Source organism: Leptonychotes weddellii, chromosome 4 (genome assembly GCF_054177405.1).
Source record: "Leptonychotes weddellii isolate Sample4059 chromosome 4, ASM5417740v2, whole genome shotgun sequence".
NCBI lineage: Eukaryota > Metazoa > Chordata > Mammalia > Carnivora > Phocidae > Leptonychotes > Leptonychotes weddellii.
The window spans coordinates 15,689,873-15,704,341 of NC_138372.1; the positions used below are offsets into that span (position 1 = coordinate 15,689,873).

At 51.2% G+C, this 14,469-nt stretch overlaps 2 protein-coding genes across 2 annotated transcripts in view; both read right to left on the reverse strand.

Annotated features, from left to right (window-relative positions):
* The window catches only part of LUZP1 (leucine zipper protein 1), a 243,265-nt gene that overhangs the window by 40,982 nt on the left and 187,814 nt on the right, over positions 1–14,469 (reverse strand). The window lies entirely within an intron of this gene.
* Positions 2,874–14,439, reverse strand: LACTBL1 (lactamase beta like 1). The gene is made up of 6 exons (XM_081817172.1): positions 14,076–14,439; positions 11,486–11,595; positions 9,339–9,496; positions 8,103–8,338; positions 4,941–5,046; positions 2,874–3,979 (listed from the first exon to the last, which is right to left on the reverse strand). The coding sequence occupies exons 1-6, from the start codon at positions 14,266–14,268 to the stop codon at positions 2,998–3,000; spliced, it is 1,785 nt and encodes a 594-aa protein (XP_081673298.1). The 5' UTR covers positions 14,269–14,439; the 3' UTR covers positions 2,874–2,997.

A 14,469-nucleotide genomic window follows, 5' to 3' on the forward strand; every position in this document is an offset into this window, starting at 1 on the left:
TTGCTGGAGTGGGGGGTGGGGTGGGAGGGATGGGGTGACTGGGTGATAGACACTGGGGAGGGTATGTGCTCTGGTAAGCGCTGTGAATTGTGCAAGACTGTTGAATCTCAGATCTGTACCTCTGAAACAAATAATGCAATATATGTTAAGAAAAAAAAAAAAAGAAGATAGCAGGAGGGGAAGAATGAAGGGGGGCAGATTGGAGGGGTAAACGAACCATGAGAGACAATGGACTCTGAAAAACAAACTGAGCATTCTAGAGGGGAGGGGGTGGGAGGAGGGGTTAGCCTGGTGATAGGTATTAAAGAGGGCACGTTCTGCATGGAGCACTGGGCGTTATGCACAAACAATGAATCATGGAACACTACATCTAAAACTAATGATGTAAATGTATGGGGATTAACATAACAATAAAAAAAAGGGAAAAAAAAAGTCCAATCAGGAGGGGCGCCTGGGTGGCTCAGTCGTTAAGCGTCTGCCTTCGGCTCAGGTCATGATCCCGGGGTCCTGGGATCGAGCCCCGCGTCGGGCTCCCTGCTCTGCGGGAAGCCTGCTTCTCCCTCTCCCCCTCCCCCTGCTTGTGTTCCCTCTCTCGCTGTGTCTCTCTCTGTCAAATAAATAAATAAAAATCTTAAAAAAAAAAAAAGTCCAATCAGGAAATGGGCAAAAGACATAAAGAGACATTTTACTGAAGAGGATATACAGATGGCAAAAAAGCACATTGAAAAGAAATTCAAGCACATTGAAAAGAAATTCAACCTCATTCATTATTAAGAAATAAGAATTACAAAAATAACGACAATGACAATACTAAATGCTGGCACAAATGTGGGGAAACTGAAAAAAAAAACATGCAGGAAACTGGATCACTCCTATATTGCTGATTGGATTATAAAACGGCACAGCCACTCTGAAAAACAGATTGACAAGTCTCTTAAAAACAAAACAAAACAAAAGCAAACAACTCCCATTCGACTCATTAGTTTCACTCCTGGGCATTCATCCCAGAGAAATAAAACTTCTGTTCACACAGTTACCTGTAAACAAAGGTTCAAAGCAGCCTTATTCGTAAGAGCTTAAAATTGGAAACAAGCCAGATGTCTTTCATCAAATGAATGGTTAAATACACTGTGGCCCATCCATACCATGCAACCATTACTCTACAACAAAAAGAAAAAAGCTGTTGATACTTGCAACAACTTGAACAAATCTCCAGAGAAATATGCTGAGTGAAAAAAAAAATCCCCCCAAATTACATACTGCATGACTCCATACATATAATATTCTTGAAATGACAAAATTACAGAAACGGAAACCAGATTAGTGGTTGCTAGGAGTTAAGGAGGGGGTGGGGTTGGTAAGCAAGTGGGCCCAGCCAGAAAAGGGCAAGAGGGATTCTTGCCCTGAGGAAAATGTTCTGTATCTTGACTCTACCAATGTCAATTACTTGCTTAGGCTATTGTACTATAGTTTTGCAAGATGTTTCCATTGGAGGAAACTGGGTGAAAGGTACATTGGTTATTTCCTTCAACTACACGTGAATCTATAATTACCTTCTGCCCCTCCACCTGCTCGCTCTCGCTCGCTCGCTCTCTCAAATGTGAGTTAGGACTTCACAACCACTAGCATGCCTACAGTTGAAAAGACTGGCAATGCTAAGTTTTTACAAAGATGTGGAGCAACGTATTGCTGGTGGAATTGCAAAATATACAAATGCTTTGGAAAACTGCTTACCTAGATATTTACCAAGAGAAATGAAAGCATGTATTCACAAAATGACTTATACAGGAATGGTTTTTCCGAATAGCCCAAGTCTGGAAAGAACCCAAATGTCCATCAACAGGTAAATGGGTAAGTAAATGTGATACAACCATACAATGGAATGCTACTCAGCAATAAAAAGGAACAACTATTGATACACACAAAGACATGGGTGAACCTCAAAAACATCATGCTGACGGGGGGAAAGCCAAACACAAAAGACTACACTGTATGATTCCATTTATATGAAATTCTAGAACAGGCAAAACGAATCCATTGTGACAAAAATAGATCAGCGGTTGCCTAGGGCTGGGTGCAGGGGAGGAGATTGACAGCAAAAGAAGTTTGGGGGATAATGGAAATTTTCCGTATCTTGATTATAGTGAGCATAAATATTTGTCAAAATCATGGCTAATGTATGCATTTCATTTTATAAAAATTTATATAAATTGGGGCGCCTGGGTGGCTCAGTTGGTTGGGCGACTGCCTTCAGCTCAGGTCATGATCCTGGAGTCCCTGGATCGAGTCCCGCATCGGGCTCCCTGCTCGGCGGGGAGTCTGCTTCTCCCTCTGACCCTCCCCCCTCTCATGTGCTCTCTCTCTCCTCTCATCCTCTCTCTCAAATAAATAAATAAATAAATAAATCTTTAAAAAAAATTTATATAAATTGTATAAATTAACACTCAGTAGGGTTGATTTTTAAAAGACAAAACACAAGCCCGTATTTTGTCTTATATGCAACAGACACAAATGTACTCTGGGCGCCAGGGTGGCTCAGTCCGTTAGGCAGCCCACTCTTGATTTTGGCTCAGGTGGTCAGATCGAGTCCCACCTCCCCTCCGGCTTAGCATAGAGTCAGCTTGAGAGTCTTCCTCTCCTTCTGCCCCTCCCCCTGCTCGCTCTCGCTCGCTCGCTCTCGCTCTCAAATAAATAAATAAAATCTTTTAAAGAAAGTACTCTGTCAGCTTGCTATGGACGTTTCTAAATGCTCACGCTAAATTTCTGTACTTAACTCTTTCACCCCCTACGTAACAAAAAGTTCAAAAACCGGCTGTGGTCCACAGACCCCACACTTTGAAAAGCAATGCCTGTGCCACTTTGCCCAACGACTCGGCTTCTCTAGTAGACATCTCCGCAGCTCCACCTTCCAAATCTAGATCGGAAAGCCCGGAGGCGAGGAAGGGGGAGGCTCCAGAGGCAAGGAAGGGATAGGCTCCGGAGGGACAGAGCCCTGCGTCACTGGGTCTTGAACACGGGCTTGCGCTGCAGCCTCAGCACCCGGTAGGTGTTGAGGCCCGGCACGTCGAAGCCGGGGGATAGCCCGTGGCGGTCCAACGGGTAGAAGTTGACGAGCTGCCCGTGCTGGGCCTCGAGGGAAAGCCAGGCGTCGCCGAGCGGCAGCGCGCACGGGAACCGGCGCGCCACGTGCAGCTGGAAGACGCGGCCGCGCAGGTGGCGCAGCGCCAGCGTGCGGAAGGCGGGGGGCACCAGCGCCTCGACGCGCGGCCCGAACTGGCGCAGGCGCAGCTCGCCCGCCGGCCCGGGGCGCACCTCATAGAAGGTCTGGTTGGCGAAGGTGAAGTAGCCGGCGAAGGGGCGCGCGCTGGGCGGCGGGGCGGGGCTGGGCTCGGCCTCCCGGAGGGCCGTCTCCACCGCGGGCAGGAGCACGTCGTAGGCCTGCGCCACCAGGTCGCGCCCGGGGGGCCGCGGCCCGGCCAGGAGCAGCACGAGGCCCAGGCGCAGCGGCGGCACCAGGGAGAAGGTGGCGGCGTAGCCGTCCAGGTCGCCGTCCTTGCGCACCACGCGGTAGCCCCGCTGCGCGTGGAACTCCCACGGTGTGCCCGTCTCGTTGGCGAAGTAGGCGCCCGAGCAGGCCAGCAGCGGCGCCAGCAGGGTCTTGGCCGCGTCGGGCCGCAGGAGCCGCTGGGGCCCGCTGCCCAGGAGCACCATGGCCAGCTTGGCCAGGTCGGCGGGGGTGGAGTACATCTGGCCGGACGGCCGGTACCAGCCCAGGTCGTAGAGCGGCGCGGGCCGCCCGCTGCCGTAGAAGCCAGCCGCCAGGCGGGCGCGCACGAGGGGCGTGAGGTCGAAGCCCGTGTCCTCCATCCCCAGCGGCTCCAGCACGTTCTCCGAGATCCAGCGTTGGTAGTCACCCTCAGCAGTGTGCGCTGCCAGGACATGGGCCAGAAGCGAGAAGGCCAGCGTGCTGTAATGGCACCTGGAGGAAGAAAGGTGGAAACTGGGATGTGGCCTTGGAGGAATTATCTGCACGCCCTAAAGAGCCCCACGCCACCAGTCTAAAATGCCACCAGGGTTTCATTGGACTGGGTGAGGTTGAGAAGGAACCTGCTTCACTGCATCCCAGATGGTCAGACTCGGCAGAGACTCCAGAGGTCAGTGAATCCAAGTCACTATCCTACATCTGGGAAGACTAAAGCCCAGAGAGGGGCAGAGAATTGCCCAGGGGTACACAGCAACTTGGGGAAGAGTTGGACTCGGCAGTGCACCTGGGAAAGTGGTACAACAAATCTTATTGGGTCTTTACACTTTAATATGATTTATTTTATCAAATGGGAGACTAGAGTCTTGGACTGTTGTGGGGCAAAAATGATAGGGAGCTTGTAGCTGAAGGATAACAAAGAGGAGGCAGGATTTCACCCCTCCCTTCTCCCAAACCCTCCTGCTCCCAGAGTGGGGGTTTGTTCAATGGCTACCCCAGCTATCCACTCCGTGTCTCATCAGCATTCCATTTATTTCCATTATGGCACTTGGCAAACTGTATTTCTTTCATTTATCTGTTCACTGATGAAAATGTCCACTGTTCACTCAGAAGAATGTACACTTCCTGAGGAGCAGCCTGGTTACATTCGTTCCCTGCTGTATCTCAGTAGCTAGGTGCTGTATCTCAGTTGAGTAGATGCTCAGTAAAAGCTGACTTGATGAATTGACAGAATACAGGGTTCACACAGAACTGGATCTGGGCCCACCTTCCCCCCAGCCTGGCTGTGCCCCCCGTCTGGGCCTGTCCTCTCAGCTGTGGAGTAGGGGATGCATTCAGGGATCCCTGAAGTGTCCCCTGGCTCCAGCTATCTAGGATGAGGTGACACAGACTCTCCTAGGAGGGGTGTGTCACCTCGGGCGGTTCCTAATGTGGGTGGGGCATCAGACACACTCCTCACCTGGTTCCCGGGTCTGCCACCAGTACGTCATCCTTGAGTAGGCTCAGGGCCTCCTGGGTGCTGCCCCTCCACAGCAGCGAAGTCGAGCGGAGCCTTCTGGGCAGCCCTGGGGAGGAGCAGTGATCAGACCTGCTGGGCCAGCTGAGCATGGGATAGTGGGCCCCCGAGTGCGCTCCCTCCCCCACCTTCCATGAATTGAGAGATAAGAACCACAAAATCTCTTAAAAAAAAAAAAAAAAAAAACTCTAACCCTGTCTGTGTTATATTGGGCAAGTCACTTAACCTCTCTGAGCCCCAGTCCCCTCATCTGTAGCATGAGGGAAATAATTTCCTTTTAATTTGGCTCATGTGAGGATTAGTTGAGATAAAATGCTTAGCATGGTGCCTGGTCATAGTAACTGTTCAAAAAAATAATTGTTAACATCCACCATGGAAGTTTGATTCCACAAAAATCTTGAGGTCAGTACCCAAACAGGTTTTTTGGAATTGGCTCCACTGCCCACTTGGAATTTTCTGTTTATTGGATGCAACAAGTATGGGAAGGGTCACAGGACTGGGATTCTTTACATCCTTCTACTCAGTAGTTTTCAAGCATCCCTTTTGTTTCAAGGACTGTTCTGGGACCTGGGGGTTCAGTAGTGAGCAAAATAAAGTACTTGCCCACATGGGGTTTCCATTCTAGGGGAGGGGACAGATGATAAATAAATACTCATACTGTGGAGAAAAATAATTGCATGTAAGAAGGGAGGGATTATTATTTTATCCAAGGTGATCAGAGGAAGGCCTCAGAGAGAAGGTGACCTGTGAGCAGGTGAGAGCCGGAGAAGGTGAGGGGGAGAGCCACGCAGCAGTGTGAGGAAAGAATGTCTCCCACAGAGGGAACAGCTAGTGCAAAGGCCCTGAGGGAGGAATGATTTGGCATGTTTGAGGACCAGTGAGGAACAGCCAGTGTGGCTGAAGAGAAGAGTGAGAAGGGGAAGACTTTTGGAGGTGAGAGATATTGGGGGTGTAGGCACCAGATGCCATAAGGTGCTGGACGGTGCTGGAAGGACTTGGCTTTTTCTCTGAGTGGGATGTGACCACTGCAGGAGTTTTGAGCAGAAGAGTGATGTGATCTGATGTATATTTTATCAGGGTTGCTCAGGTTGCTGTTTGAAAACAGACTTTTGGGGGGCAGTGGCAGAAGCAAGGAAGCCTGTAAGGAGACTTTAAAAATCCATGTTTAATTGATGGTGGCTTAGACTCAGGTGCTAGCAGTGGAGACGGTGAGGAGTGGTTGGATTCTGGATATATTTTGAGTGGGGAGCCAACAGAATTTGCTACTGGAGAAGATGTGGAGGGTGTGGGGGATGGAGGTATCAGGGTGACTCAAAGGCTTTTGGCTTAAGCAACTGGGAGATGGAGTCTTGAGTCCTGGGTTTAAGTTCTTTTTTTTTTTTTTAAGATTTTATTTATTTGACAGAGACACAGCGAGAGAGGGAACACAAGCAGGGGGAGTGGGAGAGGGAGAAGCAGGCTTCCTGCCGAGCAGGGAGCTGATGCGGGGCTTGATTCCAGGACCCTGGGATCATGACCTGAGCCGAAGGCAGATGCTTAACGACCGAGCCACCCAGGCGCCCCTGGGTTTAAGTCCTGACTCTGACACTTTTTTTTTTTTTAGAAGAGGGGGGAGGGGCAGAGGGAAAGGGAGAGAGAGAATCTTAATCAGGCTCCACGCCCAGCACAGAGCCCGACATGGGGCTCGATCCCACAACTCTGAGATCATGACCTGAGCTGAAATCAAGAGTTGGACGCTTAACCTCTGAGCCACCCAGGCACCCCTTGACTCTGACGCTTCTTGCCATGTGGCCACAAACCATGTACTTTACCTCTCTGAGCCTCTACTTGCTCATCTTCACATGGGCTGAAGCACCCGCAGTGGCTTCCCTGTGAGGTGTTAGAAGGCTTAACTTGGAGAAGTGATGAAAAGCTCCAGGAATGAGAGCCAATCATAGTGATCACAGTGAGAGTCAATCATAAAAGACATTGAGAGCCTAAAACAGAGTTAATGCAGGCAGCTGGCCCTTGGGACTGTGGGAGAAGACATGTGGGATGTTTTAAAACTAACCAAGCACAGGGTGCTGGGTTCCCTGGGTATGGATAGAGAAGAATCCACAACACACCCCTAGAGGGAGCCCTGGAGTCAGAGTTACAACCTGGGTGGATTTAACAGGAGGCGGGAGGAGCCTAAGCTTCAAGGCTCCTCAGCTGCATGGCCCCTTCCAAGAACTGTATCTAATTTTGAATTTTTAATAATGTATTCTTAAAGAGGGGCCCCAGGATTATATCCACATGAGGCCCCGCTAAACCTAGGTCTAACCCTGGCTATAATAACCAAGGCTACATTGACAAGTACCTGCTGTGTGCCAGGTGCTCTGCGAAGTGTTCTATGCTCATTTAATCCCCAATAATAATGTAAACCACAGTCATTTTACAGAGGAGAAAAATAGGGTTCAGAGAAGTTAAATGACTTGCTGAAGATCACACAGCTGGGAGAGGGCAGAGCTGGAATTTCAGCGCTCATGCCCTTAACCACTGGGCCGCTCTCCCTCAAGAAGACTGATCCTGTCCTGCATGAGCTACTTCAGGAGGCTCCATCCTCTCGCTGAGCCTCGGGTACACCATCTGGGCTCGGAAGGGATAACCAGCCACGTCCATCGACTGAGACCTCAGACCTTTTGAAATGACGGAATGGCGGGTATGTGTATATTCATATAGTTTATATAAGTGTGTTATGTAATGTGTACATTATACTTTCTAACACATATACATTCATATACCCGTATGCACTATATGTGTGTATGTTATTTTATCCATTCATATGGTAACATCTAACATATGCTGTTTGAGCTTTTTTTCCCGCTTAAATTAACATTGTACCTTATTCTGTCTAGGTACCTAAAGAACATTGTTGCCCTTTTCTCTGGGGCTGCATTTTATTTGATTGTAGAGCCCTGTCCTAGTTCATTTGGCCAGTCCCCCATTTATGGATATTTAGGTGTTTCCATTTTTTAGGCCTGGCTCGGGGAATGGGTGGTATGGCCAGGCTGGATGAGAACCTGCTGCTCAGTTCCCGCACCTGAAATGGTTTGGGTTGAGCTGGCAAAGTCCGGAGCTGCTCACCTGAGAGCTGGCTGGCCATCCTTCGGAGGGTGACCGGCGAAGGCCTTGGGGCTGGGCCCACCTCCTCTAGCCTGTCCATCAGGCTCTGTGCAGGGGCCGATGCCAGGCCCAGTGGGTTGTTGATGCTGAAGGTGCTGGCATAACGCTCCAGAGGGTCATCTAGGGAGGCCACGATGCCCTCCTCCCACAGCCGGTACAGCATGAGGACTGGAAAGATCTTGGAGATGCTGGAGATCCTGGACAGTATTAAGGGCACAAGGATGCAGAGGACATGCAGCTGGCCCCACAACCCACCTCCACCCTGCACCCCCACACCCCAGTTCTAGGAAAGCACTGAGTCCACCCTTACCCAGTGTCTCAGATGGAAATTCACCAGCCTCTGTCAAACTGCCTCTGGGATGTTTGAGATATCACAGTGGTGGGTGGATACTCCTGAGCACCTTCCCCACACCAGGCCTCACCCCAGGCCCTTCCCATTCTGGGACAGATGTGGGTTGGGATCATACCTCTTCCTCACACTGGCCAACTGGGCTTGGGCAAGTACTAGATCTTTCTGAGATTCAGTTTCATTGTCCATTTCACAGGTCGTAGAAAAGATTGAATGAGATTGGGCATGTAAAGTGCTTGGCAACGAACCAAGCAGGTAGGTAGTACGTGTTCAGTAAGTGATAGCAAATATAATTGTTGGCCCCATGCCTGGCACGTAACAGGTGCAGTGTGAATGGAACCTCTGACATCCTCACAGTATCTCTGGGAGTGAGCATGTTCACTTTGCATGGTCAGCTTTAAGGATCCCACAGGCAGCCCCGAGGAGGGGAGACTGGATGTGCAGCAGAGGGTCCCATGTTTCTTCCAAATGGATCACTGCTGCCAACTGACAGGGACCTGGGGCAAAGGCCCAGGAACTGGTTATAGTCCCTTTGTGGCAGATAGCAGGGGTGGGGCGGGGGGAATGGGACACAGGGAGCCTTTTCTAGTTAGGGAGATTTTGGGCTAAGGGCTCTCCAGAAGGGATTCCTTCCTGACCTATTATCCCTGTCGTCATGTGATGTTGGGCACTCTCTGGTCCTCTCTGGATCTCAGTCTCCTCATCTATAAAATTGTCAGGACTTAATAAAGGACCCTGGCAGCTTGGACCCCCAGTCATGATTCTCTTGAGTCCCCCTACCTCCTAGGTCTCCCTTGTCCTCCCATCCCTGCCCCCCTCTAGAGGACTCTGGAGGTCACCCAGCTGACCGGTACATGGTGTACTCATTGGGGGGCCCAGAGGCTGGGTCTGAGCCATTCTTCTTCCCAAAGTTCCCAGTCCAGAGCACAGTGTCATTGTGGATGACAACTGCAGACATGGCAGCCAGGCCCGGGGCAGACAGCGCCTGATGCAGGATCCGGTCCACCTCGGAGGAGAAGAGCAGGAGGCTCAGAGTACAGGCACAGAGACACCCTCTCCTCATTCTGCACGCCAGGCCCACTCCCACACCACCCCCTGCACACAGCAGCCCGGGCCCGGCTCCCCTCCCTTCTCTCCGCACTGTTGCTGGAGCCTCCAGACCTCCGGTTCTCAGACCCCCTGGGATGGGACCCCCACCCACTTGCAACCAGAGCAGCTCCACTAAATGTGTTTTCTGTGTAGGGCTTCCTCATACGATTTTTGTTCAAAGAAACATTTCTTTGGCAAAATGTAAAAGGAGGGAAGGGTTAAACTACTGGTCTAGTTGAACCCTTGTCTGATGTCCTAGAACACGTCCAGCCCGGCCTGGTCTGGCCCTCTAATGTTGGAGAATTCATGATAGAGGGCCCATAGACCCTCTTTGAACGTTGATTGAAAAGACATTGTTGGGGCGCCTGGGTGGCTCAGTCATTAAGCGTCTGCCTTCGGCTCAGGTCATGATCCCAGGGTCCTGGGATCGAGCCCCGCACCGGGCTCCCTGCTCGGCGGGAGGCCTGCTTCTCCTTCTCCCTCTCCCACTCCCTCTGCTTGTGTTCCCTCTCTCGCTGTCTCTCTCTCTGTCAAATAAATAAATAAAATCTTTAAAAAAAAAAAAGAAAAGAAAAGACATTGTTTTCAATAATGAAATGCCGTGCCAGTGAGAACCCCTGTATCTGTTGGACACTTGGCACGTGCCAGGCATCATATAATGTGATTCTCACTTAATCTTCATAACAAGTCAGTGCTCACTTCTCCCTATTTTACAGATGAGAAAAGTGAATTCATGAGACCCGAAGTGACTCGCCCAAGTGGTTAATGGTTCGTGGAGTCAGGATGAGAAGCCCAGGCGAACTCCAGCCCTAGCTCCTAATTCACGGCCCGCCCGCCCCGCCAAGTGACTTCACAGATCCGGAATTGAGTTCTGTCCACCTGTGGTTCCCGCCCCAGCGCTAGCTTCGCCCTGTGCGCCTCCGGGTCCTGCTCTGTCCACGGAGACTCACATCCCCGGCAAGAGGCTGCCATGTCCTAGGTGCCCACTAAGGGCGGCCATGGGTATCACTGCCGCTTTGTTTCATTTCCGTGACTGTGACCCTGGAGGCTCAGAGCACCACCTTGCTCCCTCTGCTTCACTGCAGGCAGCCATGGTGTCTCTCTGCGCGGCCCATGCCTTCTCTCGTGTGGACGCCCGTCCCTTCAACTGTCCCGGACAGCAGTTTCACATCCCCGCACCGCGTGATGTTTCATTTGTCTGTGTGTCTCCTGAGGTGAGTGACCGGGGCTGGGGTCTGACGGGCACAGACCAGCGCCGGCTGACAGCCCCCTCTAGTGTGGGCTGCCCTGCAGCGCTAACAGTTATGCTGTAGGGGGCGTGTGTTTAATGATACCATGCCGGCCTCTGGGGTAGGGCTCTGTCCTCCCCCTGCCTCTGGCCCCACCAGCCTGAATTTCTACGTAGTTCTCTGTGTGTGCCTCACCCTCACTCCACTGCCCCTGGACCTGTGCACATGCCGGCCCCTCTCTGCAGAGCACACGCTTCACTCCCCCGAGCTCCCTTACTGTATAAACGCGTATCATCTGGGTATCTCCTACTTGTTCACATCTCAGTGTAGACAGCACTCCCTCCAGAAGCCTTGCCTGACCCCAAAGTCAGTTCTCTGTACCCCATAGTTCCCTAAACTTCTCCTTCCCTCACTCTTACCCCTCAGTTATAGATGTTATTTGTCTTGATTATTCTGTCACTTCCAGACTAGTAGCTTCTTTAGAGCAGGACAGGATCTTCTTCCTGCCATCTCCCTGGTGCCTAGCACAGAGTAGGTGCTCGAGAATTGTATGTTGAATGAATGAATGAATGAATGAATGAATGAATGAATACCACTGCTAGTGTCCAGAACGTGCCCTCCCCTTCATCACCCAGGCCTAGCCCATACACTGAGGTGCCTCTTGGGTCATCACTGACCTTTTCCAGGGCCTCCTTCAACACAGGGAGGGGGTGGGTCAGGGGCACAGGCTCCGGGTGCCGGGGACACATCCTCACAGGGGCAGAAGTCACCTCTGGTCCCAGGGAACCTGGAGGGAACATCACACGGTGAGTGGGGGACAGAGATCAGGTTAGGAGTCTAGGGGTCATCCTGGAAGAGATGGGAAGGTGGTAGCAAAGACCAGAGCCATGCCTCGGGGCCAGCCCTCCCAGCTGGCAACAGCCTCCCCAGAAGATAGCAGGGCACAGTGACCCACCATGGGCAGCAAGGGGCAAAAGGCAGAGTCTGCCTGGGAGAAGGGACAGTCCCATGCCTGCCACATGATGCTTGGCCTTCAAAATGCCAATCAGGCCACAGTTCCAGTGGTCAGCCCTTGTCTCTTGCTTCACCAGCTTCCTCCCTCCATGTAGTCAGCTGACTTAAAAAAGTTCTGGCTTCTTGGGGACAGGCTCAGCCATGTCTGTCTGTCTGTCTCTGTTTCTCTAGTTCTGATTCTATATTTGGGTGGAGAAGTAGACTTGGGCCTCACTTGGGCTTCAGGCCTAACCCATAAGGGACAATGCCTTCTGTCAGCAGAGCGTTGTGTCTGGGATATCAGCTCTAAATCGCATTCTGCTTTGGTCCAGGTGTATGGCTTCCTGGGAACCTCGGGGGAGAAGGTGTGGGCCCTGGCAGGATGGGATTCAGGCTGAGAGATCATCACAGAGGCCCCAGACCTCCCCCTCATCCTCGAAGAACAGTCTAGAATATTCTTCCAGTTCCTCCCACCTCTTGAATCTGGCTGACTTTGTCAGGATGAATTGACAGAGCACCTTCCAAAATTAGGCCTTAAATCATTTGCTCCCTGGGACCACTGCCCCCTTGTGGATAAGCCTGGAATAGCAGCCTTGAGAGCGAGTGTGTGTAAGCAGGGACTTGCCCAGGCGACTTTGCCCTCTGCATTGAAAGAGCCCAGGTTAGACCAGCAGCAGAACTGCCAGCAAGCCCACAGAATCATGAGAAGGAATAAATCACTTTGCTTGAAGCCAGTAGGTTTGGGGGTGGCTTCTTACTCAGCATTCAGTAACTGATAGGGTCCCAAACAGAAAAATGACAAACCTTAGGGAAGATCTCTCAACAACTCCCTGACATAGGTTTAATAATTGGAGTAGGGAGGGCTCAGCCAAAGCCTAAGCTTTGCTCAGCCTGGGACTCCAGTAGGGCTGGTGCCTCCAGCCCTGCATTAATAGGCACGTGCACAAAAAGTCACCTGGCAATCTTAAAATGCAGATTTGAGGGGCCCCTGGGTGGCTCAGTCAGTTAAGCAGCCAACTCATGATCTCAGCCCAGGTCTTGATCTCAGGATCGTGAGTTCAAGCCCCATGTTGGGCCCCATGCTGGGTATGGAGCCTACTTAAAAAAAATGCAGATTTGATTCAGTAGATACGGGGTGGAGCCAGAGCGTCCTCATTTCTAACAGCCTCTCAGGTGGTGCCCACACGAGGGAGAGGACTTAGATCACCGTGCTCAGCAGACCCAAGCAGGTCCATAAACTGTTTGTTTCCCATTTGTGACAAACGAAGGAGAAAATTTGAGAGCATGCATTTAGAAACTTCTATAGCAGTTTGATGGAGTAATTTTGTGTTGAATCTTAAAACTTCGGCTTCTATTTTATAATCTTTTTTTCCATCTAATTTCTCTCTCTTTTTTTTTTCATTTAATTTCATTTGTATCTATTTATAGTAATGCTGGTCTGCTTCAGATTGGTAGTTTGACAGTTTCAGAAGCATGGCCCTGGAGGACAGGCTGACCCACCTACTTGGGGACTGTTTGCTTGAGGGACTAAGAAGCCCTTGATAAAGGAATTTATCCTAGAAAGAACAGGCTGGCGTGGGAAAGGAAAAAGCCAACAGGAAAATAAAAGGAGCCACTTCTGCAAAATAGCTCTGTGGGACTTTGGGAGCCCAGGCCACCTCATTGAGCCTTGAACATCTGTAACATGACAGGAATGGAGCGAGACATTCTCTCTAGCTTTAGCAGAGGCCTGGGATTCTGGATGATCCAGGATCCCAGCAGGTTGGAGGTCAGAGGGGTTGCTATAGCAACAGAAGGCCTGTGGACATTACCAGCAGGGGTGGCTCATTTGCCAAGCCTTGACCAGCCCCTGATGGAGAGGCTCCAAGAAATGGCAGCGTCTGCCCATTTCTTGGACACCTCATTGTTCCTCCCCGGGTCTTAGATATAGCTGGGAGAGGATTTAGGGGGTGTGGGGCCTGGAGATCCTACCATGAGGGCCGAAGACCAGGTGAGAGAAACTCCATTTGTACATATTGGGGGACCCTGAGTTTTAGAGCCAGACTAGGTAGTTTAAGGAAACCCCAGTGGCACTGGGATCCGTGAGAGCATCAAGACACAGAAGGGTCACACACTGGCCCAAAGATACACAGCTAGGGAGAGTTGGAGTCCGAATGAAGGCCAGAGCTTCTGAGTCTAAATCTTGTGGCCTTGCCCCTACACCTTCCAATCACAGCTCCCAGCCCACAGGACCCACAGGGGTGGGGAGCAGCTCAAGGATGCTGGTGCACTCACTGGTCTTCAGCTTGGGGAGGTGGTACTGCCACAGGAAGCAGCCAGCCATAACCACAGAGAGCAGGAAGAAGAAGCTGCAGGAAGCTGGGAAGAGCCACTTCTTTTTCACTTTCGGCAGGCGGGGCAGCTGGCCCACCTGGAAGGGGAAGGACACAGGGCATGGCCCCATGGCGGTCAGCGGGACCCCTACCATGCCTTAGCTTCACCCAGACATCATGAGAGCCCACAGCTTGGGGGACATATCACACCTGTAAAACTAAGGTCCTTCCCGGTATGATCTCTTCAACAGCTGTGCCACGTGTGGGCCTCCGCACCCCTGGGCCTTTGCACAGCCTGTTTCCTCGGCCGGGCATGCCATCTCTCTCCTGTGTACTTAATAAAATACCTAAGACCA